This window comes from Ischnura elegans, chromosome 7 (genome assembly GCF_921293095.1).
Source record: "Ischnura elegans chromosome 7, ioIscEleg1.1, whole genome shotgun sequence".
In the NCBI taxonomy this organism is placed as follows: domain Eukaryota; kingdom Metazoa; phylum Arthropoda; class Insecta; order Odonata; family Coenagrionidae; genus Ischnura; species Ischnura elegans.
Genome location: NC_060252.1, coordinates 28,643,902 through 28,671,871, shown reverse-complemented (window position 1 = coordinate 28,671,871; position 27,970 = coordinate 28,643,902). Strand labels below are relative to the sequence as shown.

The 27,970-nt window shown below is 36.2% G+C and overlaps 2 protein-coding genes across 5 annotated transcripts in view; one reads left to right on the top strand and one right to left on the bottom strand.

The window, feature by feature from the left end:
- The first annotated feature begins 48 nt into the window (after positions 1-48).
- Positions 49-25,870, top strand: LOC124161849 (phosphoribosylformylglycinamidine synthase). 4 transcript variants are annotated; one of them, XM_046538068.1, is made up of 24 exons: positions 49-140; positions 692-959; positions 4,417-4,567; positions 5,366-5,516; positions 5,595-5,731; positions 5,838-5,950; positions 9,537-9,677; positions 9,869-9,981; positions 10,586-10,846; positions 13,348-13,421; positions 14,399-14,555; positions 15,637-15,860; positions 16,601-16,723; positions 16,800-17,036; positions 17,743-17,868; positions 19,367-19,547; positions 19,903-20,148; positions 22,201-22,469; positions 22,611-22,830; positions 22,916-23,092; positions 23,790-23,954; positions 24,097-24,267; positions 24,578-24,706; positions 25,367-25,870. In XM_046538068.1, exons 2-24 carry the CDS (start codon positions 694-696, stop codon positions 25,573-25,575), a joined length of 4,041 nt encoding a protein of 1,346 aa, XP_046394024.1. In that variant the 5' UTR covers positions 49-140; positions 692-693; the 3' UTR covers positions 25,576-25,870. The 4 variants fall into 4 exon arrangements, with proteins under 4 accessions (XP_046394024.1, XP_046394023.1, XP_046394022.1 ...); XM_046538067.1 differs by lacking the exon at positions 49-140 and adding an exon at positions 155-301; XM_046538066.1 differs by lacking the exon at positions 49-140 and adding an exon at positions 498-608.
- Positions 25,858-27,970, bottom strand: part of LOC124161851 (beta-1,4-mannosyltransferase egh) — a 156,967-nt gene continuing 154,854 nt past the window's right edge. Inside the window, exon 3 of the mRNA XM_046538070.1 lies at positions 25,858-27,935. Within this exon, the coding sequence (XP_046394026.1) occupies positions 27,363-27,935 (573 nt within the window). The 3' untranslated portion in view covers positions 25,858-27,362. The remainder of the gene's footprint in view (positions 27,936-27,970) is intronic.

Below are 27,970 nucleotides of genomic sequence, written 5' to 3'. Positions count from 1 at the left end.
TGCATCAGTGCTTTTCGTGAGACATATTTTGTGCTAATATGATTGTACTTCACACGCTACGGAGCTGTCAAGTGTTTAGCCGGAAAAAAATTCAAAACATTGCCTCACCAATTATTCGGGTTTCTTAGGATTACATAAGGGTAACTACCGTAACTACTTTCCTTTACGTGCAACACAGGAGAGCTTGGGAATTTACTAGTGCCTGGCCTGGTATATCTGCCATATTAGGATCTGATTATTTTTTTACATTTTCGTGAAATATATTATCATATTCCGATCTCCTGACTGGATGCAAAAATTGGTACGTGAATGTCACATTGGATTAATTCAACCATCCTAGCCTGCGACTCCTTGTGTAGTATGATATCGTCACATGATTTCTAAATTGCAATTGTGAGGCGTTATCGCTGGTTTGTTGACATGAACCCATCGATATGACCTGATATTGTATGACCTTTCGACGTCAGGAGTTTTGAAATCCCAGTTCTTATGCTATCGCTGCATTGCCCATTGCATTCCCAGGCATTGCGGACTCGAGTGTCCATTGAATCTCTGGTTCTCAATTCTTGTTCCTTTTATTCATTAGTAATTAGGTGCTTAAAGTGAGGGTGGGTTGTAGTGATTCTATTTCTGTTATATTTCTTTAAGGAAATATCTTGCAATAGTGAAATATTAAATCGTATTTTCTCAGGAATGGCGATTATACGTCTGTACCGAAAACCAGGCCTTAGTCAAGGTGCTACTGAAGTTAAGTTGAAAAAACTGAAGAAAATATCTCCTGAATTAATAAGTGTTAGCACTGAGCTATGTTTCAACGTTGAAATTTCTAAAACATTGCAAAAGGAGCAGATAAAGCAATTACAGTGGATATTAGCATCCCCGTTTTATCTTGAGGACTTGTCGTCTCAACCCCATTTAAGCTCTGCTCCAAATTGCTTTCTCGTCGAAATTGGACCGAGGTAAGTTTAATTACTCGACATTTATTTTTCCAGTACATTCTTCAGACATTTTTGTAGCATGGTTGTATTTGTAAGTCTTTCGAAGTCGGTGCACGATTTCGAATCTCACAGCTTACGAAGCACTTAGAATATTTCACAATCTAATCAGTCTTGTTGGTGTAGGTCTAACGGTATATGTAGAACTTAAGGAGGAAGCTGTCGATCCACTTCCATAATGCTTATATAAACATGAAATTGTGCTTTAGAAATAAATTTAGACCGATTCTCTTATGGTCGCTGCTTAAAAGTCCTTCTGGTATAGCATATGTGGAGGCTATGTGGAGGAATAATTCCAATCCTGGTTAAATTGGTCAGTCGATAGGAATCGCCCAATTGTGCCCAGTACTTTACCCTCTTCACCTTTCGGGGCCGCATGAATGTTTTCTTCGTCATATTGACCCTTAACTTTTCTGCAAACCCCATCAAGCCTCCTTAATGCTTGGAAAATAATGTCTGATATATTTGAACTGAACTTGGTAATCAATGTGTTTAATTGAGTTAGGTTTCCATCAAAGCCGTTCTCCTACTTAGTTTTAATGGCACCATCTAAGGTTACATATTTGTTGGAATACTTCTTCCCCCATAGTTCATGCAATGATTTATTATGCATGCGCTTTGCAGCCATATGAATTCATTCTAATACTTAAATGGCCTACATGTCCATATGATTATCCCAGACTTAGGCTGATATTTTAACTCATATTTCCATATAATTTATTGTGCATTTATCTTATAGCTATCTTCATTTAAGTGCAGGATTAATATTTCATAGTGCCATTGATATAGGCTATTATTATGGCAAAATACTATAGCTATTACCAGGGATGAATACGAAGGCAACTTTGGGTCCCTGGTCCCCCTTTTGCCTTTCTCTCCCCAGAAATAAAGCCTAAATTGGCGTGATTAAAGGCTTTGACTATCTATGATTGTTGGATTTACATATGCCTAAACTACAGCTTACATTGGTCTTGTCCTTCCACTCCTGCAGGCATAATCTCCTTGGCTACTGCCACTGGCAATTTCATAAAAGCATAAATTTATCAGAAGTTGTTATTTTTTGTATTATTTATGACTGATAACTGGGAATTGATTAGAGGATGTATACATAACCGAAGAAGGTTAAACTTATCAATTTACAAAAGCAACAATGCAGAAAGCCAGTGTGGGTTATCGGATTCATTTTTGGGACTCGATCATCAGCTAGCATGTATGGATGACTGATTAGCCATCCAGAAGAAATGAAAGGAAGTAGGTTATCAGTGTAGGTTAAAGCTTAAATTCCTTATTTGGAAGGAAATTGGAGCGGTCATTCTTGCAGTCAATTATTATCAATTACATTCCCAGCCAGGTAATTTGTACCTAGGGCACAGAGTAGGGATATATATATCTACTCTGTGCCCAGGGTGAGGGCTTATAGGTTATGATATAGATAAGATATAGGTTATGACAGTGGTGTGATTAGGACTTGGTTTTGGGAGGGATGAATCAGATTGAGTAGCACACCACACTGGGTAATAATACACACAACTTTTCTTTGAATCATGAATTTTTGAAGGGGGGGTTCCATATCCCTCCTGCCCCCCACAGTTATACCTCAGGGTTATGACACAATTTGCTGATACTGGAACTGAACAAAAAAATATGTAGTTGCAAGGTGATGTACCCAATCTCTGCTGCAGTCATCAACTGCTACATCACTCTCAGTTCTTTTGGTGAAGCTATTTTTGCAAAAAAAAATTCTGTTACCCCCAATTTCGACTAGTCTTAATGAGAGGTCTTAACCTTTCCAGCTGGTACCTACAAGAGGAAAGTGTTTTCCGTTCCACGAGTAGCGTAGGAATATTTTTAATCTCTCTGAATGGAGACTTTTTTTGGGTGGAGTTCCCCTGGTATTCTTACCCCTCCAGCTTGGGACCGAACTCAACAGGGTGCTCGGCCCTTACCCCAGCCACTGGACTAGTCCTTCTAACCCTATCTTAGCACGAGCCTACTGTCGACTTTATTACATTACCAGTGTTTTTAAACCATATATTGCATTTAATTTTCATAATTTACTCTTATACAAGAATTATTAACATTTTTTTAACATTGTGTAATTTTAAACGAATTTCTAGCGTTGATAACAGCAAAGTTAGTGAACACAAGGTAATAAGACTATAAGTCCAGAAGTTCATTATTTGTAATGCTGAAAGTTCATTTTAAAAATGCTTATGCACAGAACAAAACAAATAATTCATTTCAAAGTATTTAAAAAATCATAGTATGTAACAAAATATATCATCGCAAAAACCATTGACAATATAACCACTTCACAACATATCCCTGCAGCGTGGATGATCATAAATGAGTGGGAAGATCAGGCTTTGCCGTGGTGTGGTCCGAAGATCTCGCTAAGCTGGGTCTCAGGCCTGAATGCATCCGACAATTGCTACCTCTGCAGTCACTTCTCTTCTCTGTGTCGGCTATAGCTGACGTGCGGTTGTTTGCGTTGAAAAATCCATGGCAGCAATACCCAACATTAGGTCTTTTGCATACGAAATGTGTGTCAGCTATACGCAACATTCGGCACAAAAGGGTTACTTAAGCAGGGACTATCAGCACTTTCTCTCACACCTTGAAGTGGAGTTAAGATGTTGTGTTAGCTCTGAGAAAGTAAAATTTACTCAAATACCACCTGCTCAATACTCAATAATGGCCTCTTTTCATCATATTGTTTTTAAAAATATCAAACACTGGCAATAAAAATATAATTATGTACTGTATTTCTCCTAATATAGTCCCCCTCTGAATATAGTCCCTCCCTAATTTTGAGGCTTCAGTTCCGGGAAAAGTTAAAAAAATGCATTAGAATATAGTCCCCCCCCTTTACTTTAACCACAGGCATTTTTGGAAAAAAAGGGGGGACTATATTCAGACATATACGGTATCATTGGAACAAGAAACTATGTCAACTCTATTAGAATGCATCATTAACATAAATTGAAGTACATAATTCCTAAATCATCTCTTCATCCTTGAAGAAAACAATTTCATTTCATATTTCACTTATCAATCTGATCCGAGAACTTAGGCTGGTTCACCCATTCTCTACCAAATGATGCTTGGTTTGCAAAATTTGAAATATGTATAATCAATAGTGATGCAAGAAATGTTTTGAAGTCTTGAATTACATTTGGTGTTTTAATTACCATATTCATCTGAACAAAAAATGAGTTTTTTCTAAAAATGCCTGTGGTATGAGTAAAGGGGGGACTTTATTCAAACGCATTTTTTTTTAATTTTTTCCCTAAGTTGAAGCTTCACAATTAGGGGGGGGGAGACTATATTCAGAGAAATATGGTTATCATATTTACCATTGTAAATCCTCATTAGTTCTGTGCATAGTATTAATATTAATATGTTAATGATTTTATTTCAGACTTAATTTTTCTACTGCATTTTCAAGCAATGCTGTTTCCATTTGTCATTCTGTTGGCTTGACGCAAGTGTCACGCTTAGAAGTTTCTACTAGATTTTTGTTGGAATGGACACACCCAAAGCCTATGCTGGGGGAGGAACTTCAGGAAAAGGTAAAGCAGCTTCATGAGTATTTTATGCCATCAATTTTTTTGTAACTGGAGATATTCATACCAGGGAAAAAGGGTTAGTTCATGTTAGTTAGTTAGCTTCATGACCATTTTCAGGAAGGTGTTCAGAGATCGTTTCAGGGATATTAATTTTTCAGGCATCACAAAAATGATGATGTTTGAAGGTATTTTGCCCCATCATACAACCAATTGTTTTGCATTCCTTTCTCAAGAAATATTTATCCCTCATTTCCTGTAATAATGCTTTGTACAATGCCAGTTTGATTTATTGTCGGTTTGACAAAATATGCTCTGACTGGCCTAATGATTTTGTCTATGATATCCTTTAGGATCAAAAAATCTTATTAACAAAAACAACTAAAGACAACTAAAGGTGATGCTTTTTTCTTTTGGGTAAGAAAACCCATGTTGTTCTACAACTAAGAATAATCCCTAATTTCTACTCTAGCCGGTGCTTGACACAAAATGATGAAGAGCACAAGCACATACATTTAAGGAGCACTCCAGCCCTATACTTTGCCCACTTTCTTTTCACCTTACTTACATTATCTTAAAATCCATAGGCTTCCATGCAATACAGGATTTCTTTTGGTTGCATTCCTGCATTTCAGTAGGCTATCAGTTAACAATATGCGAAGGGAATCAACTAACTTTTATCCTAATAATGCTGAAACAACACTTCTTCATTTCTGACAAATGTGTATTTCAAGTGATATCATAGCAAAGCATGCATTTTATAATTTTTAACAGTTATTAACAACTATTGTGGATTCTTTCTAGCTTGTTTCTGCCCTTCATGATCGCATGACACAATGCCGGTATAACCATCCCATTGAGTCATTTAACCTTGGAATAGTCCCACAACCATGGTTTGAAGTGGATATTATGGGGAAAGGCAGGAAAGCTTTGGAGGAAGTTAATGCGAATTTAGGTACAACCTGAAAGTTGCGTGCATTTTTAATAAAATTGAATGATATATTTTTAATAAGTTGAAATGTTATCATTACAGGTTTGGCATTTGATGATTGGGACTTGGACTTCTACACAAATATGTTTAAAAACAAACTGAAGCGAAATCCTACTAGCGTCGAATGCTTTGATCTGGCTCAGTCAAACAGTGAGCATAGTCGACATTGGTTTTTTAAAGTAAGTCTAAAGATTGAGGTGCATATTTATTTATCATCTTCAACATCTAAGTTAATGGAAACTTTATTGCAATATAATTCATGCATTAATTGTTACTTTTTAATAGGGGCAAATGATAATTGATGGTAAAGAGCAAAAAGAATCTCTCATTGACATGATAATCAACACGCAGAAGAATACAAACCCAAATAATGTCATAAAGTTTAGTGATAACAGCAGGTAAGAAAACTGACAATTCTTTTTATTGAGTATATGCTATATTTTATCTTTATTTAGGAAACCTATTGTTAAGCCGCTTTAAACATTTGATTCTTTATAGTTGGAGATTCATCAGAGGTGGCGTGCATCACTGATTATGTTTGTGAGATCAGTTTAAATTTTCATTTTGCTTGAATTAATATTTTTTGTAGTGAATTTGTTTAAAACCAATTCGTTTTTCCTAGATCCAGCACATATGTAGTTGTTTGTGATGACTGAGATTATTATTTTTGTCCTAAGTTCTCTTTCACTCTTAGTATTGATATATATTTCTTTAATCGAATTCTCCAAACTTATTTTTTTTCAGCTAATTAGTACATACATCCTTAAGAAAATACCCATAGATTTGAATGCTATAGATCGTGTTATACATTATCTTATGATGCACTTACAGTTGTGAACATTCCACGATTTTCTCATAGGTGTGATGATGTAGCTGCACTTACTATCTATAATTGATTTTAACCTTCCCTGTTTTATTAATTTTGTTTTAATTTTATGCTATACGCATTTATCTGTATTGTAATTCTTATTTTGCACCCATTTTGTTTCTGATTACCATGCTGTTGCTGAATTAGTGTCTTCCATTTTGGCATGTAAATCCAAGTTTATATTCATTTGCATGATTCCACTTTTTTACATGCATGAATGGTGTTCTCTGAAGTTCGCTTTATCTTCTTTTTTTTCAAACTGAAGTTTTCTTTCAAACTTGTTAATGGAAAACCTTAAATGATGGTTTAGTAGATCATATCAAATTTAAGGCTGCATTGTTCATACCCCTAGTAATATGTTCAGAATGATCATTCTTGTATGCGATATTGATGTGCCCTACACATTAAATGCTATGTGCAGATCTGTTTTATACATAAAAACAGTTATGGCCGGCAGGAATAGACACTCATTGCTGCTTGATTAGGAAAACTTTTGCTTGCCAAAATGAAAGGCAAACAATTATAGGCATAAAGTGAAAGTGCTATTGTGGCAGCTCCATGTATTACATGGACGGTGAAAATATGAATATGTGTTCATGCTTATGCCTGCCTTCTTACCATTTGCATTGTAAAGTTATGTTGAAATACTTTCAAAGTATTGCAACATAACTTTACAATTACATCAGATTAAACTTCAAAATTTGAGCTTAACTTGATGGAAATCCATTTTAATAAATAGTAAAAGAATTTATTCTTTTTCAACAATTTTTTTAGCTGACTTATCACCTGCACAACTTAACTAGTCACTTAGAATAAAAATAGCGTAGGAAAAATTGAAATTTAAAAAAAATTCATTATAGTAATAGCAGAGATTAATAATGGCCAACTATAACTGAAAGCAAAATTGTGTACATTTAACGCTTTTTAACTCATCCAGGTCAGTTAATGCCAAATGCTATAATTTTTGGCCTTTGCTAGATCAGCTAATACTGGGAAAAACCTGTAAACCTGGTAAAGTTGTAGTTTCATTGAATGGTCATCTTCTGTACCAGTGTCTGAATAACATCAGAGTAGCTGTGTCTCCCTAAGGAGAGAGATAGGGAAGAATAAATTATGAAAAAGAAGTTGGAATCAAAGGCAGTGAGTAGCATGGGTAGGATATGTCCTATTTATTTGTGCCATGCCCTTGTGTATCCATCAACAGCAAATCTTTAGATTAGATTAGCTCATGAAAGAATCATATTTATTTTGTTTTAATATTTTTTTCATCGGGTCTGGCACTTATTGTCATTACCTAAATAATATTTTTAACACTTTGATAGCAGATTTTATGTGGTGCAAAATCCATAAATGAGGATTTTAGTGGTTTTAAATAGTATGTAAACTGAGAAAAGTATCATTGATTTTCAATCAATTTTTTCTCTTGCAATTTGCATATCATCATCTACAAGCAACACACAATTGACCTCATCAAATGACGTGCTCCGTCACTAGCGAAAGGCCTAAAACATAAAGCGCACTCCCGATTATCCAGGCTAATTATCGGGAGGGACGGCACAAATAATTGGAAAACACAGATAAACCAAACTTTCACTTTAATGTCTTGTTATGTTCATAATTTATGTAAAACAAACAATATATTATTATTTATTCAGTTATCCTGTTATTTTAGAGTGCTTGCCTGATTTATTGAGAGCTTTCTTTGCCAGTCCACAATCTTTTTAGTGGCGATAATATGGTTGCATTCATATGATTACTGCTCCATGTAAGACCTGGTTTTGAAAACCATGTGATCACGGATACTGAATAGTGGTTTGCACGAATGTTTCAAAACCACTGCACAACATCGGAAACTACACTTTCAGGCACCCCGCCACGTAGTCGTGTCTCGCACAAGTTGCCCGGGTTGCAACTACTGCGGGATGTGTATCCTTGATCACAAAGCGCGGCATGATCACACTGCGTGTATCACGTGTATCCTTGATCACTCTGCGAGGCATGGAAAACAGGAACACAGAGCTCCCGTGAATGCAGCTAGTGTGTGACTGCTTCCGTTTTACGAAGGGGGTTCTAATGGAAATAATAAGTCCTGTGTATCCTAGCATGCTCAATGCCATAATTCCGGTAACTTTGTGCTCAGTTTTATTTTTTTCAAACTATATGCTTCACGACCCCTTATTATATATATATATATATTTTTTTTAATCACGAGATGTGGGTCATTGTAAATATTATTTAATTTTTTCCAAACTTTGCCAACGTTTCGGACATTTTATTTGTCCATCCTCAGGGCTTTAAGTCTGATGTTGTTTTTATTTATTTGCAAATTGTAAATAAATAAAAACAACATCAGACTTAAAGCCCTGAGGATGGACAAATAAAATGTCCGAAACGTTGGCAAAGTTTGGAAAAAATTAAATAATATTTACAATGACCCACATCTCGTGATTAAAAAAAATATATATATATTTTATTTTTTTCTTATAAAGATCACGAAAATATTGAGCGAGAGTGAAAATTATACACGGGTATACTGCAGCTGGTTAATCGGGAGTCTGCTGTACTTGGAAGACAGTGAATTATGTAATAGTGAATTTTAACTTCAATATTATAATTTTTATCCACACATTCAGTAGGATATTATGTAATACTGTCTGTTTGAGATGTAATTTCAGTGAAATTCAGGTATAATATTATTAATTAGGAATGGCATGTCCTGTATGGCCTTTTTTGAGTGCTGCTGTGGGAGAAAAACTGGTCAGCTTCACAAAAGGTGAGGTTTGATAAGTTGAGGGAAAGCAACTTAAAGAGGAAAGTGAGGAAAGGAGAAAAAAAGCATTGATGATGATGGATAAGTGACACATAAAAATGTATTTCAGGCAAGCAGAAAAATTAGTGAAAATAAATTTCAACATCTTGGAGACAGGGCAACATACAGATATTACTAACACCATTTATGTGAAGTGTGCATGTTGTATAATGAAAGCAGATATGTTTCAAGTTTTTGTTGTAATATATTGTTAGGAGCAGTCATAAATTTAAGTTTTGGAAACTGTACATCTCACAGATCTTCTTAAACCATATTTTTTAACTATTACAAATTTTTTTTATTCCAGTGCCATTGAAGGATTCAAAGTAAAAATGTTACGCCCTTCTAAAGCTGGGGTGCCCTGTGCCTTTGAAGAGCAAATGCTGAAGGAACATCTTATATTCACAGCAGAGACTCATAATTTTCCTACTGGAGTAGCACCATTCAGGTGAATTTTATAATGTATATATCTTTGAAAACATTCCTTCATCTCAGTGATGTTTTGTACCTTCCTTAAAAATATAAGAGTAGGAGTTAGTAATTCATACAGACAATTTGAATTCTATCAAAAATGTCCTTGGTATCATCCATTTTGATATAAAATTAGTAATCCTGAACTTACATTTCACTATTGTGTAGTGGGGCTACTACTGGAACTGGTGGTCGTATTCGAGATGTTCATGCTGTTGGTCGTGGTGGTCATTACATTGCTGGCACCGCTGGTTACAGCTTTGGGAATCTGCAAATACCTGGTATGTTTAGTTGGTTTTGTTTTGATAGCTATCCCTGGATTTTTTTTCGTCAAATTTTATCCAAATAATTTTTTCATTTATTTTATTTATATTTCAAGAATCAACCTCTTGCATTAATATGTAATCATTTGATTTGATCTATATTTCTATTTCAAATAAGTTAGAATGTGTAGATTTGATTGCTCTCACCAGCCCCACTCCGACTGGAGAGGCAAAAATTTATAGAATGTGCAAGTTAGGGTAGGAGCAAAACTCAGCAAAACCAATCTCAGAAACCAAATAATTATTTCTTAAAAAACGGAATGGAATATCTCTCTTTTAACTTGGGCTTTCCCTTCCAAAAGGATGTATGAATAATGAAATTTGTATTTTAGTAGTCATATCGGAACCTCATGACTTTTTTAACCTCATCCTCATTGGACCTCATCCTGCCACCGAATTTGAAATTTATTGTCGATTTCTCAGTAATTATCAATTCAATACCATTAGTGATAATTGGTGACATGAAAAACATTGTTTTTATTAGAAATGTGAAACTGTCTCCATCAGCTGCTGTTCGTTCTGCTCATAAAACTTACTCTAACTTTTTTTTCATCTGCACTAGGCTATAATTTACCGTGGGAAGACTCAACACTTGTGTATCCTGGGAACTTTGCCCCCCCTCTTGAAGTTGCCATTGAGGCCAGCAATGGAGCTTCAGATTATGGAAACAAATTTGGGGAGCCGGTGGTGTCGGGATTCTCTCGTTCATTTGGGATGGTTTTGCCATCTGGAGAAAGAAGAGAGTGGATCAAGCCAATAATGTTCAGTGGAGGAGTTGGTGCCTTGGATGCTCCGATGGTCAATAAATTGCCTCCTGAAATTGGTAAGGGAAGAAGTTGTGTTACCCACTCTCGGCTCATTTTTCTTGTATCATAATTCATTCAAGAACTCACTAATTTATCAAGTTATCGGATGCAAAATACTCAAGTTCTTAACTAATTAATATGCATAGGAGCTGGAAGTTTATGATTTCTCTTGCTCATTTCTTTCAATTACATATATATTTATGATAAATATCCACTCTAACCTAGACATCTTCCATGGCACTTTCTTGTATTTCACGAATTTTCTCGTCAAGATAATGAAAATAAAAGGAAGATCTTTAAAATAAAATCTATTTTTTTAATTCATCTATCGAATTCATAAATGTAATTATGTACGTGATTCCAAAGGTCCTAGATACAGCCACATTATTTTTGATTCCTGAAAATGTGAACAGCATTCTTTGCTTCAATTTATATACAGTGGAACCCCGATTTATCGTTCCCGCATTCATCGTTTTCCCGCATTCATCGTTCGCCGCTCCTGGTCCCAAATTAAGTTCCATAAAGAAAATGTAATTTTTTCCCGCATCTATCGTTCCCCGAAGTATCGTTTTCCCGGTTGAAGCTTTCTTCTTCTCCGAAATAAAAAAAAAGGTCACAGCTCGAGCAGGGATCGTATTACGACGACCTTAGCTTGGAAAGAAAATATCAAGTTACTCGAGAACAAAAGAAACCTTTTTCACGCCTCCCCCTCTCTCGACCGCTGACTTTTTTTTTAGCCGACTCGCTTCAAAGGTGGAGGTCAACTGCTGCATGAATCACCAATTAGCCCAAAAGGTATCTAAAAATGAATTTCGGCAATTGGTATTATACTTTTATTATATTGAGATATTAGTGATGTGCACGTAATTCAGTAAAGATTGATACCAAACACGACGTATTTCTAACGTTATTTAAGCATTGTAAGCAAGGAAATAGTTGGAATAATACGATGGTGATTTATGGCGAATAACGATATCCTCGCAGCTGATAGTGAGCTTCACGGCAGTTGATGCGATTTTTTTCGAAAACAATTACGAGTCTGGTTACAATTTACGAGTTATGCTACAAGTTTCACTTGTCTGAGTTGCTAACGAAGCGATGTCTTCTCAGGATATTTTGTTTCTCTCGACTAGCAATCTGAATTCATCTGCCCATCTAGAGCTACGCTACTTACTGTTAGAAATGAGTGGGTAAGTTGCCTTCTCTATAGGATAAAAAATTTCATTGCGCAGTCATATGGTCATGCTTCACCTTCTGCAGTAAGCTCTGTCTACGCCGTACGCGATAGCATTAGTGCCGAACTTCGCCTCGTTCGAGTGGTTCCGTACTTTCCGGGGTGGGTTGACTTAAAACTTGCGAGTGTTTTCCGTGTGGGTTTAATGGAGTCCGGTTTCATTTTTATTAGTTTTATTCTTATTCGTCTTCGGACCATGGCCCTTCCGAAGACACAAGTGAGAACTTAAAATATGGACTGAAAACAATTGATGATGAAGAAAAGAATCCGGGCTAGAATGCGTGAATATTGCAGAACGCCTCGGTATATCCGGTAGCAAATGACGGCAGGGGTGGGGGTAGAGCGAGATCCCTGGTGAAAACAAGAAGTGGGATGAAGCCGAGGATCAGGTGGGCGTGCCGCTGACGATTAACGTCACATTGCCTCAATCATATTAAAAATTTCATTGCTAGAAAGGAACATTTCAAATAATAAACTATTTTTGGCCTTCTTGATCCATCTCATAACCAATCACTGCGACGGCAAAATCAGTTGTTTGAGGCATAACACGCACATTTCTCGCGTAAATACGTGTACTTGAAATGGCATTTCATGGATAAGAATTTTTACAGTGAAATAGCAGTGGAAATTCCGAGTGAAGTGCAAACATTTTTTAGCAAGGCGGCCTAATGTTCCTTTAGGATTTTAGAAAGAGAGATAAGTCGAATCAACAATATGACCTAAGTGTTTCGATAAAGTAATATTATTCCTGTAATCAGCTGAAATCTCGTTTGAATCCATTAATGAAAGTCATAATTCGCAAAAATCCAGCGGCTCCTGGGACATAGGCAACCCGGACAAACATTCCCGCATTTATCGTTTTCCCACATTCATCGTTCTTTCCATCCATCCCCCTGAAAAACGACAGATCGAGGTTCCACTGTATAGCCTTAGAGATAGTGACATAGTATTTACATAAGAGACAGTTTATGGTATTGCTTATGCAACAGATTTTCGCTCTTATTTCTATCTCCTCTGGGAGACTTGATAAATATGAATGCCTTTATGGTATGAATACCTGATTAGCTAATTAATTTTTTGTGTGTGGATGTTAGAAATTAATTTGGAACGTTTATGTAAAAAGAGGTCTCATGGGAACCATTCATAATGGTCTTTCATGATTGATCATTCTGAATCATAGTGACTGCAAATAACCATTCCATAAATTGACTTGAATAAAGATGACAAAATTAAGGTTGCTTATTCATTTTCCATGTTATTGACAGATTTTCTTTTGTTTTACAGGTATGCAGTTGGTCAAAATAGGAGGACCAGTGTACCGTATTGGTGTGGGTGGAGGTTCAGCAAGTTCTGTTGAGGTAAATTTTGATATGTGGTTATTTAAAGTTTGTTGATACTTTTTTAACCATCATATTAAAAAGGCGAAGATTTTTTCAGCTAGTGAATTAATACTCACTCTACTTTTTATTCTAGTTATGTAATTAGCAAATAAATCATGGCAATCGTTGAACTTATGCCATGCAAATTATCAATTTTATTTTCTGCCTAACACATCTGGTACAAAAATTCTAATTTTTTATTCATTGAAAAATTCTATTCTAAAAAATTTAAAGTGCCTAATGTCTGTCCTTTGATTAACCATTCACTGGATTATCTTTGTATCAGTTCTGTAGTCAATTCCACCAATATCTCCCCTATTCTACCTATCTTACCTTTCCTCCTTTAAGAAAAATAAGTATTGCAATGGAATCATTATCAAAGATGCTGAGAAAACATTCCTTTAAACCATGGTTAAAATTAATAGGAAAATAATCATAAATAGATAATTCATGAGACTAATTGTTTATGTGTCCATTTCGACTTTCTCATTCATGTATTTCCATAGATAATTGATGATCTACTCTAATTGCAAGTAGGAAAAAAGAGAACACCAACAGAGAAAAAAGAGATGCCATTTATAAATTGCATGGTACTCCTGTGGAGGTTTGCATAGATATTCCAATTATTTCAGTAATTAACTGCAAAACATGTTGTATTTTAATAAAGACAGAATTATGAAAGTGGTTCTGCTTACATACCAAATGTCTTTACTGAGTCCCAGTGGATTATATGATTCATCTCGGTCATGAACACTATAGGAAATAGTACTCAGAGCATCTATGGTTTTTGTTATCGTGTTTGAAATCATTCAAGTTCAATTCTCTAAACCTGCACCCTTTCTCAGCATCTTTATTTCACCTAACTTATTTTAAGGTCTGCATTTTGCTTAACTTTCAAGTTCACTGTCATGTGAACAAAATGTTTTTAAAAATTTTCATTTCAATTCATATGTTAGGTGCAAGGCGACAATAAATGTGAGCTGGATTTTGGAGCTGTCCAAAGAGGTGATGCAGAAATGGAGCAGAAGTTACACAGGGTTATAAGGGCATGTCTTGAATTGGGGGATGCAAATCCAATTTGCAGCATCCATGACCAAGGAGCTGGAGGAAATGGTGGGTATCAGTGTCAACATAAATTCATTTTCACCTCCAAGTTACCTCCGCAGAGTATATTAACAGCCTTATTTTCATGCTGAATCAAAGGCAAGTGATCGAGATGCATCGTCGTCAACTGGTTTTCTGCCCATTGGCAGGTCCCAAACACTAAAGTTGTCTCCACCTCCTTTTGTCCAAGGCCTCCTCTTTGGCTTCCTTCTGTATGTATGTACCTTCTTTTTAACCTCGCTTTGTCCGTCATCTTCGACCTTCTTCTTCCTCTTCTCTTTTCTCCCTCCACTGTTCCCTCAGCTGCTGTATTTAAATTCTCCTTCCCTCTCTCCTTCCTTCTCTCGGCCACTGTTAGCAACTTTAAAATCCTGCCCTTACCCTGTGTATATATTATGTATGCCACTCTCTATGTCAAAGGTCACTTAAAAGATTTTACTCTCACCTCTGATATCCACAGCCACTCCACTAGAAGGTGTCATGATACTCATGTTCCCTATGTAAGGACTAAAAAATCAGCAATGGGGCTCCATCTATTTAACAAACTTCCTCGTGAGCTTAAACAGAGTCGATAATAAAATTCTAAAGTAGCCTAAAAATGTTTCTTTTAAATAAAATGGATTGCTCAGTGAATGAGTTCTTGGATGACTCCTTTTAACTTAAATTTCTCTTTTTGTACGCTCATAATTAAATTAATGGCTTTTATTTCTTTTATTGAATGTATCTTTGTATGGGTATTTTTATTGTTTTTTTCCGTTTTTGACATGCCTTATATCATTGTACACACCGCTTTCATTTTGTATTTTTGATCGCTAGGCAAATGAACATTATCCTATCTTAACTCTCCTTCCCTCTTAAAATATTCCCTAACCAATTGCCCTCTCTGTTGTGTATAGTACTCAATAATATCCTTTCCTCTCCAACTATTTCCTGCACCAACTCATTCCCCACTTTATCCATATCAGCCTGCTAAATATGTATTATTTTTGCTGGAAGTTGTTGGATTTGATGATATGCTTTTAGTGAAGAATAGGTGTTGATTTTTGTATTTACCATCAGCTGTTTCTTGTTTAATCTGAATTTAAAATAGGCAATGTCCTGAAGGAATTAGTAGAGCCTGCTGGTGCTGTTGTCTTCACAAAGCGCTTCCAATTGGGTGATCCTACACTGAATACTTTGGAAATTTGGGGTGCAGAATATCAAGAGAATGATGCTCTTCTTTGCCGCAGTCAAGATGCTCCTCTTTTAGCAAAAATTGCTGCCCGAGAACGTTGTCCTGTTAATTTTGTTGGAGTGGTAACAGGCAGTGGAAAGGTATACCAACACCTTATTAACAGTAGTTGTATGTAGCTTGTAATAGTACGAATTATATGTATCACATCGATATTTTACTCTTTAATTGGTTAAAAGTCTTAGTCCATTGCTTAGTTTATAGTTATGGGTCTTTAGATTGTTGATTAGTAATTATAAGCTTTGTGCTGTATTTTTAGAGATCTTAAGTTGAAATTATGAAATTAGACCGAGTAGATTGTAGTATGTACTGTGAGTTTTGAAAAATCAAAACAATCAAATTTTCTACAATCCTTTCTTTGGCATGATATCCTTTTATGTTGATTACCCAAGGATGCTTATTGAACTATTGAATCAAATTGAAATCAGTTTAAAATAATTTTTGTTCCATATTTGCTGTTGGAATTATCATTATTTTTGCTTTATTTTTCCCTTCAGGGGTTTTATGGAGTTAATTTTAAATGTTTAAAGGATTAAACTTTTTTCTTTCTCTCCCTCTCTCCCATACTTATTTGCATTATGGCATTGTTCATTATTTATTCAATGAAATAATAGAAATTAAATTTAAAATTTATTAATATCAAATGATAAGTTACATAAATTGACAAAGTTGTGTAGTGACCTGATAGAAAAAGAAAAAACATGACAGCAACCTATCAAAGTGATGGAGATTTAAAAAAAGGAGGGTGCTTGAATTTATGCATATTGATTTTATTCTTATGCTTATGCATGCATATTCATTAAATTTTGATTTTTCCCTACAGATTGTTCTCTCTGAAGAAGATAATCCAAATGAAGACAAATGGCTTAATAATTTGAATGACAAGACGGTTAAACATCCAGTTGATCTAGATTTGGAATTAGTTTTAGGGAAAATGCCCAACAAGGTTTGTGTGATTTTTTTATTATGCTTTGTTTTCTTGATTGTGAAGGAAAAATTTTATCTAGGCTTCATATTCACAGGTTTTCCGTCTTGACCGTGGTGTTGGAATCCGAAAATCTCTAAGTCTTCCTGCTGACCTGAGTGTTCGACTTGCTTTAGAGCGTGTCCTCAGACTTCCATCAGTTGCCAGCAAACGCTTTCTCACAACAAAGGTCGATCGTTGTGTCACAGGGTTGGTTGCTCAGCAGCAATGCGTTGGCCCACTGCATCAGCCCCTTGCTGATCCTGCAGTCCTTGCATTATCTCAGTTTTCGACAGTGAGTATCACCAGTGATTTCATTTCTTATCACAATCTTTGACATGCATTCTTTGAAGAATGGACAGCTGCTTTGTTCAGATTTATTTCTTATTTATTCACTCCATCTATGTACATATTTTAAGTAGTACATTGAGCTTCCTCATATTTCCATAATTCCATTTCTATCAAAGTTCATTCTTAAATGCTTGATAGTGATAGTTATGGATCTATTCATTATCAAAATTCAACTGTTTTTTCTTCTTTGCCAGTGTCTCAATGCCTCTGTTTTTAGAATCTTCTTTACCATGAATAAGACCCATCCTCCAGTATGGAAAAAATGATTGGGGTTGATAACCCAGTTTGAATTTTTATTTAATACATCCAGTCTTGTATGATTTTTGTTTATTTTTGGTTAATTTGTTATACTCTACTAAGGCTTTATCTTCATCAATTTACTCCAAAAATGTCCTTCAGCGTGTTTTGTAAATTGGTGTGAGTTGTGTAGATTTTTATTTCCTGAAATATGAAATTGAAAGGTAGGTATATTCTCAGGAGTATGTGCAGTGGTTGGAGTACATTAAATATTGTTCCCTGTTAGCAGTCAGTGAATTTGGAATTTAGTTGTTTGGAATTTTCTGAGTACATATTTATGTGCTAATTTTTCATTTAACTTATTTATGAACTAAATCCATTGTCTAATTTTACTTTTTGCAATGTTTTTTTAGGAAGGAATTGCCACAGCTATTGGAGAGCAACCTATCAAAGGACTTGTTGATCCAGCTGCTGGGGCACGAATGACTGTTGCCGAATCTCTCTCTAATCTTGTTTTTGCTCTAATATCTGACATTAAGGTAAGTTTTTGTGGTGATTGGTACATATTTAGTCTGCCTATTGCTCTTCACAGTGGCGCAGCGAGGGGGGGTTTTGGGGGATAAACCCCCCCCCCAGAGCTCACAGAAATTTTTAAGTTAAATCTATTTTACTTAATTGGATTAATATTGTTGATAGAATAGTGTGAGGATTAATAAAATGTTCCTCAGAAGGCCGTAAAAATCACCATTTTGAACCATTTATCTTAATTTTTTTCCAGCGGAAGGCCTCCGCACCTCCCGCTAACCCTGGCGGGTATGCAATACCCCAAGCACCCCAGTATTAGTTGTGCCTGAAACCCCCCCTAGCCTTAATTCCTAGCTGCGCCCCTGGCTCTTCATGACAAAGTTCACCGTGCATTTTAGATGAATTTTATTTCATCATGTAGGAAATGATGCTCAATGCATAGCAGTTAAAGAAAATATTTTGCCTTTCTTATACATTTGTCCTGCTTCCTATTTGATGAGTGAAGCTGTGGAAAATTCTTTGTCTAGTCATAGCTATTTGATGTGCTCCATTCTTTTATTCTCAAGTAGGATGTGGCTTGTATTCTCATTATAAACAAGCAAGTGTGACCTAATTTTTGAAAAATTCATGGAACAGCAGAATGATTTTTTGACTCAGTGGTTTGTATTTATGTTGCACTTTTGGTCTGGGGTTCAACTCCAGAGATTCTTGTCAATAATCCCTCCTGATAAAATTTTATGCTTAAGGGAAATTACTGGTGGCCAAAAGGGATGATATAGCATCCCTCTTTTGATTCAGATAAATTCATTTGCCATATGGCTAAATATGGGGGTAAGTTTTTCCCCCACGTTTCATGTGGAACCATCAGGTTGTAACTTCCTTTTTAATTACCGTGTGAAATTTGTAAGCTGTGTTCTAGCCTGCTCAAGTACGTTGGCTTGGAAAATATTAAACACAAAAGTGAAGAACGTCACTAAGCATCTAGTAACTACTCAAGCATTGCATAAACAGAACCTAAGAAGTGAACCATCTCATTTAATAATAAATAACCAACAGTGTCAGTCATTAAATTTCTTAGTTTGTTTCATAATATAAATTCATTTCTGTAAATTATAGCTTGGAATGCTTGTTCCATTACTGTTACTTTAGTTAGTAAGTGTATATGTGTTGGCTTTTTGGAGGCATCATAACCTTGTATACTGGTGCATTGTGTTTGCATCTTTTCGAATTGCCATGCAGTATCGTGGATGGTGATGAGCCAACTCCTCTAATTGGCATCAAAAATTTTTAAATCAAAGTTCTTTCGCAAAAATAGTTGCAAAACAAATGACTTTCATCATATAGACATCAGCTGCAATGCTGGCAAAAATGTGGTCGGCTCAAAACTACACTCCAAATATATACCTGGAAAAATATACCTGAAAATTTGAATTTATTTGGATTCAATTGAATGAAGTCAAAGGAGTGTTAAAAAATTCCAACATCCCGCTCAGTAAACAAGTATTATTGCAGGATGTTAAATGCAGTGGAAATTGGATGTGGGCTGCCAAGTTACCTGGTGAGGGTGCTGCATTATTTGAAGCTTGCAAGGCAATGTGTTCAATGATGGGCCAGCTTGGTATTGCCGTAGACGGTGGTAAAGATTCTCTCAGCATGGCTGCTCGTGTTTCTGGGGAGACAGTTAAAGCCCCAGGTAAGGAATCCAATTGGGTGTACACTTAAATATTTATCGCACGCTATTACGAATGTTTTACTTGTTACGTAGGTATTTCATATTTGAGCATTTGGAATTTGAACAAGTTTTTCTTTTGTACATTTATTTTCAATGAAGTCTCAATAACATTTTGTGCTGAAACACATGTGTGACCTACTATGCCAGCATTACTATGAAAACAATAGGCTTTCTTTTGTGTTCTAATGGCTCAAGTTTAAAAGTATGATTAATTTAACCTGCAAAGAGTTTGAAGGTTTGGCTGGTTTTCTTCTAATCTTTATACATAGTATTTTTTATCATCAACTTCATCATTTTCTTTGCTCTATATTTTCAGGAACCCTAGTTGTGTCAACTTACGCTCCTTGTCCAAATATACACCACATTGCAACTCCAGCTTTGAAGGGCCCATCTCATTCCAAATCTACAGTGCTGATGCTTGTGGATCTATCATGTGGGAAATGTCGGCTTGGTGGTTCAGCTCTTGCGCAGTGCTTCAGTCAACTTGGTGACTCTGTCCCAGATGTGGATAAGCCAAATATATTGGGAAGTGCCTTCTGTACCACACAGAATCTCTTGGCAGGTAATAAACCTCAATTTTTGAAAGAAATTCTTACTGTTATTGGCAACTTTCGCCATTTATGAATATCTTTATAAAATCAGGTAGGGATTAGTGCAAATTTGGATTTAAGTCTTCATACTTCACTGGGTAACTCTCCAGAGGCTGAGTCTGCAAGTCCTTGACTTTTTTACCCTGCTTCCTCCTGCAGGAATTGGAGTTTGCAGAGTATTAAACAAAAGGCCTCGATATCTTTAGAGGGGTACTTTAATTTCTGAATTTTGGTTCAAGTTTTGTTGACATGCATTGTTTGAAAGTTCAAAATGTGAGCACCAATGCTGTGGAAGTAACGGCGCACTTAAAGAGCTCATTTCCATGGGAATGATTCATTTGAAGATACAACAACTCTGCAAATGTGCTCATTTACATTCAGAAAACTTAATTCTGGCATGAGAATCGGCTAAAATAGATTACTTCAGAGTTAACTTTTTGTAATTGTTGAATGATGGAAGACAAACCTTTATATTTTCCGCAGAAATTTATTTTAGCACACACAACCCTTCCAACTTTTCTTACAATCCTTCCAACTTCCAACTTTTCTTACAATCCTTCCAACTTCCAACTTTTCTTACCTTACCTGTAGCCCCATAACTCCAGTGGACATCCTCTTTCCCCTCACATTCACCTCAGCCTCCTCATTGGAGTTGTGCCCTATCAATTTCTCAGAAAGTCATTCTTAACCTCAACACCTTTTTAACCTTGGAAAATCTTTTCAAAAGTTGGGTGTGGTCTTATATGCTGGTTTTGACAACATAGCGCCGGTTGTCAATCTTCCCTGCTGCACGAAAGAATCTATGTCCCTGCAAGCTCAAACTGCATCTGTGCTGAATGTGTATCTCCTCTGTGTGCTGTGACTATGAAAGCAGAAAAGGCAGCACTGTTCAAGTAATAATAATTTAATAGCAGTGCATTGAGTCCCAAAGTCTATATTTCAACTGAAAAAATTGGGGGTTATCTTACCCACTAGAATACCTTAATGCTAAATTGACTTCTTGGTATAACCTCTTCAGTTATACCCTACCTCAGTGCTTTAACACTAAATTCGGCATATGCAGCTGAGGGTAGAACTCAACACTGATTTAGTCACAGGTTTGAGAGAATTCAAGGAAGGAAGACCTTTACTTTACTGGGAACACATCACAGTGTGAGGATTTTTGTTGGTGGTGCCCCAAGTCTTCTCTTTAATATTTGAACTTGGGGCCTTTCAATCTGTAGCTAAATACTCTACTCACTTTGTCACCGCATATCCCACGTTATACAAACATGTAATTTGAAATAGTTATTCTATGCAACACTTAATAACCTCTTTCTTATTTCTTTTGCATTTTAAAACAATTTTTGTTGCACTCATGTTTTGACCTGAATACCATATATTCCAGCATGTTAGGAGACTTATTAACCCAAGGAAATCATCTTTAAAGTTGGGGTCGTCTTACATGCTGGATCAGGTCTCTGAATACTGATTTTCAAACTTTTGCGGCAGACTACAGAATTTAGGATCATCTCATAGGTTAGAGGTAGCTCAAAAATGGCCTCACCTGTATCTCTGCTCTGCATGCAGTGCCTCTGTGAAATCAGTAATGGCTACGCTGTTCAAGCAATACATAGTAGTATAGAAGCATGGATAATGATCATTTGGTGTGCTTAGGGAGAGGGGTTGCACAACAGTCAGTATAGCCGAAAATTTATATTTTAGGAATAGAAGGAATAATAACTTTGCTACATATTTCCTCATGGTAATGTGGGAATAGCAAAGTTATTAACCTTCTGTTCCTACGATTATGGATTTCCACCAAGTTACACCCGCTACTATTAATTAAATTTATATTTTAATTGGAAAATTCTGGGGTCATCTTATACACCTAATCTTGTTATATGCCATAGTATCTATATGGTATGTATTTGCTTTGTAAGCTATTATGATAGTGTTATCATTTTGTATTACTGTTGATTATTTAATAATTAAGCAAGTTTCATTATACAAATCTGGGTATAATTCTTTCTCCTCTACCTTAGCAAACAAAGTTCTCTCGGGTCATGATGTCAGTGATGGGGGCTTAGTGACCTGCCTTCTTGAAATGGCTTTTGCTGGCAATTGTGGTCTTCTTGTGGACATACCCTCACGCCCAGGAGTGTCTGCAGTTGAGCAGCTCTTTTCCGAGGAACTTGCATGGGTTCTTGAGGTGGAAGAAAGGAATATGAAAGAAGTAGAAGGGACATTCTCCGCTGCAGGTGTAACTTGCATTCCTATTGGCCGACCTGGTGATTTTGGGCCTCAATCCAAGGTATTTACTTAAATAATATAGCTATTAATTAATATGAATGATACACTTAAATAATCCACTTACCAAAGAGAATTTTTCTATGACTGTGTCTAAATGGAACAATTTGACCAATTACTATCATTTTTCAATTTTTTCCGCCAGATCTGCATGAAAGTAGGCAGCTCAGTTGTCCTCGAATCATCAATGTTAGACTTGTTCCTCATATGGGAAGAGACAAGTCATCAGCTTGAGCTATTGCAGGCCAATCCTGAATGTGCTATCTCTGAACACAAGTCTTGGGCAACTAGAAAGGCTCCTAAGTACAGGTTATCTTTTGACCCAAGAAAACTGCCAAAACCATCTTCTCCCTTGCCGTCTTACAGTAAGTATTCATGTTAGCAAAAAAGATGACTGCATATTAGATTATTTTACTGAACTGTCAATACAAAAGATGGTATCCTTCTTAGGTCCTGTAGTAGCTGTCATTCGAGAAGAAGGTATTAATGGTGATAGAGAGATGTCAGCTTCTTTACACATGGCAGGATTTGCTGTTTGGGATGTTACAATGCAAGATTTGTTGGATGGAAAAATTACAGCAGACTATTTCCAAGGCATCATTTTTCCTGGAGGATTTAGCTATGCTGGTTAGATTAATGCCCAAGTAGTTAGTGATTAGTTTTACTGACTTTCTACCTCTAATTTGTCTCCTTGGTGGTGGTGGGGAAAAGTGCTTGCTTGCAAACCCAGAAGTTATGGGATCGAATCATGTTTTTCATCTCCCAGGGCTTGGATGTATCTCATTGTCAAACAGATTAAATGTAAGAGAGGGCTTAAAAGTCCTAATTTTTATTAATTGATTTTACACAACAAGATTATTGTTGTTGTACTATTTTTTGTAGATTGCATGGTGATGAACACATTTTTAAGTTTTCTGCATATTGTAAACATACTAAACTTCATAACTGAAAAAATTTATTTAAGGGATTCTCTTGGTGTTTGATTGTCATTAGTAATTGTGCATATTTTTCTAATTGCCAGAATTTTAAAATTTTGGAAAGACCATTTTGTATTGTTTCCCAGTGAAGAACCATCATTGCACATTGATTAAAATGTCAAGGAGATTTTTCAAATGAGAAAAATCCAGCAAAAATGGAGTGGTTCCATGAGTTGCCTGGTAAGGGTAAAGGACAGTTGAAAAAAAAAACATGACGAAGCTAATATGGTTATTCATGACACTGAAACATAGATCAAATTATGGAAAAGAGAAATTTTCATAATTCCTCCAATGAAACCTTAGATGAATTAAACACTTCATTATTGCTTTCAACTCCACCATTTCAGATGTCCTCGGTTCTGCAAAAGGATGGGCTGCAAGTCTACTCTTCCATCCAAATCTTTGTAAGCAATTCAAAGCATTTGCTGAGCAGCCTGATACCTTTAGTCTTGGTGTCTGTAACGGTTGTCAGCTTGCATGTTTATTGGGCTGGGTTGGACAATCATCAACTGGTGAGTTCTCCATTGTTAACCTCCTCAAATTACATACTTATTGGTGTTATTGCTGATGATATCTGCTTCGTTTATCATTGAAGGCCACTAATTATAAGGTGAGGAGGAAGAAATGTAATTCAATAGCACTTCTCCTTTTCAGAGTCATCGAAAGATGTGGATGAATGGCCTACACCACCTGTTACTTTGGATCATAATGCATCCGAGCGTTTTGAATGCAGATTTTCCACTGTGGGTATCTACCCAAGTCCATCATTGATGCTGAAGGGAATGGAGGGTTCTGTTCTTGGTGTTTGGGTAGCTCACGGAGAAGGTATTATTCCCCTTTAATTGTAGACAATTACCTTATAAATATCCTTTTGTATGCTCATAAATGCTTTTATTTTTTTCTAATGTCCCTGAAGTTCCCACATTTGCATATTCGAGTCCCTTACTTCCATTAGCATCATTATTTTAATAAAAACGCATTATTGAGACAAATTTTTGTGGATTCTTAACCTGACTTAATTGAACTTAACTCTTATTTAGGAAGTTATTTTGTCTTAGGGAAATAAAATATATGATGCAGTAGTATGTGTAAAATAAATTTATAACAAAAATTTGAAATTTTAAAATACTTGCAGGTCGCTTCACATTCCGAAATGATGATGTCTACAAGTCCTTAGAACAAAGTGGATGCATAGCTATTAGATATGTTGATGATGCTGGAGAACCCACAGTGCAGTATCCACAAAATCCAAATGGAAGCAGAGGTATGTATTGTTATGGAATTTAAAATTTTCTATTTTTATTTTCATTACCTAGTAGTCATTTTAATGACATTTTTCATTTAAATAACTCAATCCAGTGAAGTACATATTTTGAAGTACTTGGCAATTCTTTCTAATTTTACTTGCTTTGTCTCCTCTTATTGCCCAATGAATGTTTCACCAATTTGTATTCATAATGAAGTTTACTGTAAATAATTTGAACTGTTAGTTTTATTATGTACCAAAATTTTATAATCAAATTTTTCATTTTTGGTGCAATTGGTTTGATGTGTTTCCAACGAAGGAAAACAAATTGGTTTTCACACTCTGTTAATCTTCAACCTGGCTTCAAAAAACTGGAGAAGCCTTCAATATTGCTGTGTGTCAGGAAAACCTATCATTAGATTTAACTTAGACATTTCTTTAAGAAAACTGAAGCATACGAGTGAAAAAAATATGTATTATCATTTTTAAAAATCTATGTATTGCTGCTCTATCATGAATGGAGCTATGAAAAACATAAATCATCATGAAAGTATGAATGTGACTGAATCAGTATGCAATTTTACCACTCATCTAGTATGTATTTATAAACAGCAAGTGACAACTAAATTAAATGTATTTTTACGAACAAATGTTTTCAAATGCAATATCATATTTTAGGTGGGATGGCAGGTATATGCTCAGCAGACGGTCGACACTTGGCAATGATGCCACATCCTGAACGGTGCACTCTGCTATGGCAGTGGCCATGGCTGCCCGCTTCATGGTCTGGTGACTGTGCAATGCCCTGCAATCCTATGGATCCCTCACCTTGGCTACGTATGTTCCAGAATGCTTACAGTTGGTGCATGGAACATCCTAGGCACTAGGAGGACATTCATTTCATAGAAGTTCTTCTTGCTGCTTTAACTGTTAGCATTTGCTATCATATGCTAACGATCTGACTGTTCAAATTTTGTTGCTCAATATGTAGTTGAACATGCCAAAGTAATGTTCTCTAATGATTATTGTATGTAAGTGTTGATTAGTTTTCATTAAAATAATTCTCTATTCTTGTACCCACCATTTCTTATCAGTTTAAGGAATCATTATGTGATCATGTTTTTGGATATTGTCATATTTTCACATTTATAAAATAATAATTAAAGACATTGTTTAAAATAATTTCATTTTGTTTTCTTTTTACAAATAACATGAGTATTTGTAAAAATTGTACAACACAAAGAGTAGCTTAAAAATGCAAGGAAAATGGCAAGGTCTCTTAAAATACTTAACCTGAAACAAACATTCAATTCAAATGAATTCCTTTCAATAGGTACCTATAAAGTTGTGCTTGACATTAAATGAATTATCATCCACAATTGCAAGTATACAGCATGTGCAAAGTTGCCATGAATAGAACACATTAAGCATTAAAAAATTTTAATGGTAAACAACCATTATTTAAACACTTCCTAAAGGAAAGCTGAGATGACTAGTCTCAGGGATTTATCATGAAATGATCGGGAACTTATGTAACACTCATTATCATTGTCTTCCCTATAATTTAAATTATATTATTCATATCTAAGTTTGGAGAGCGAACAAAAATCACTAGACATTCAAGAAAAAGGAAAGCTCTATGTTTGTTTCTTTATGGCCAGAATATGATTGATGAAGTATATTTACAATGCAAAACACTACAGGATTTCATGAAACCACAATACTTTTAATACTGAAGATTCTGGACATTTTGCTTTACTGCTGTTCAATAGTTTGTACTGCCGCTGGACAATATTCTCCCTTCTCAAGCTAGATATCTATAGCTGCTTTGCCTCAATTGTAAACAAGTCCCATACGGACTACATAAAATACCTGATGTTTTGTGAAACAATTTCACAAAAGGAATAATTACCACTTATTGGCTCATAACTAAAATATAAATATGTACTCCTTTAGTCCTTTCCTTTTTAGCTTGATTTGTTCGTTGAATAACCACTCACTAAGATTTAAAAAATGCTAATCCAAGAACGGATGAGTACGAACTTGACACATCAGTTTCAACAAAGGCCAAATACTTGTCGTTAAAATTATTAGCCATTGGACAAGACTTCTGTCCTGTTGGTCCAACTCAAGAACAAATCAAAGGAAAAGCAAAACATTTGCAAGTGTATAACACCACAGATGCATTTAGAATGTGTATAAAAAACAAATGATTTCAAAAAGTTTATACATCCAAACCATTCACCCAACACTCACTTGTGAAGGACATCCATCAGAGGGTAGTCGTGATTTACAACAAAGGAGACAGCAATGCCCTCATCAATAGGGCAAGCTCAAACGGAGTCTCCATGGAACACGATTGGTCAAGGAATTTGATCCCAATGAATGTGTAAATAGTCTGACATAACAACATGGGGGTCCCACCCTTAAACCCCCTGAGAAGAGAATGTCATGATATCTTTGGCGAAAGTAAAAAAACACCCCCATCCAGGGTGGAACCAAGCAAGGAGTATCTCCCCCTTCCCTTTCTAAAATGTGCCCAGGGAATGGTTGTTTCCATTTATCCTCTTTTCCACAACGAGGAGATAATACAACAATGAGAGAGGGAGAGACACGCCTCAATGGTGAAAGGGGTGGGGAATAAGGAACTTAAAATTGGGGAGCTTACTCCTGACTACACAACAATCGGTGGCCTGATCTCTTTGGAAACCACATAGAAGCGGTGTTTGTTGCCCACTAGACCCCACAACACAGCCCAATTCTCTATGAGCACGTTGAATGGCACAGTGGCTAGAGCTCCAACAATGCAGAGCAGGAACCGGGACACGCCCAACCTGTATGGCGAGAAGGATTTGAGCACGCCAAAGACGTACATGTAAAGGTTAACGGCCGCAATGAAGGCGCACAAGAAGTCCATGACTGGGGGACACGGAATGGGCCGAAGTGCAGCCAGGGCCACGTTGGACGTGGACAGGGGCATGGTCACCCACGAGTAGCAGGATATGGCGAGCAGGAGCTTGTGGCGGACTGGTATCTTCGGGGAGTGAACGGCCAGAAGAATTCCCTGCATCCACCGCTTACGCTGTTGAACGAAGTCCCGGATGGAGAAAGGGGACTTCTCCCACATCTCTCCTTCGACAAAGCCAAATGAGTATCCTTTCTCAAATGCACGCATGGCAAAGAAGCAGTCCTCAGCAACAGAGCCATCAGGTCCATTGTCGAAAGATACAGCCCGCTCGGCACCAACCTGAAAACAAAGAAAAGGCTGAGGTTAAAAGAGAA

Excerpts from the sequence above, each read along its gene's own strand:
- LOC124161849 (XM_046538068.1), top strand. The coding sequence starts at position 694 with ATGGCGATTATACGTCTGTACCGAAAACCAGGCCTTAGTCAAGGTGCT. Across the intron at positions 14,556-15,636 it reads CCAAGGAGCTGGAGGAAATG|GCAATGTCCTGAAGGAATTA; the intron begins GTGGGTATCAGT and ends AATTTAAAATAG. Across the intron at positions 20,149-22,200 it reads CACACAGAATCTCTTGGCAG|CAAACAAAGTTCTCTCGGGT; the intron begins GTAATAAACCTC and ends CCTCTACCTTAG.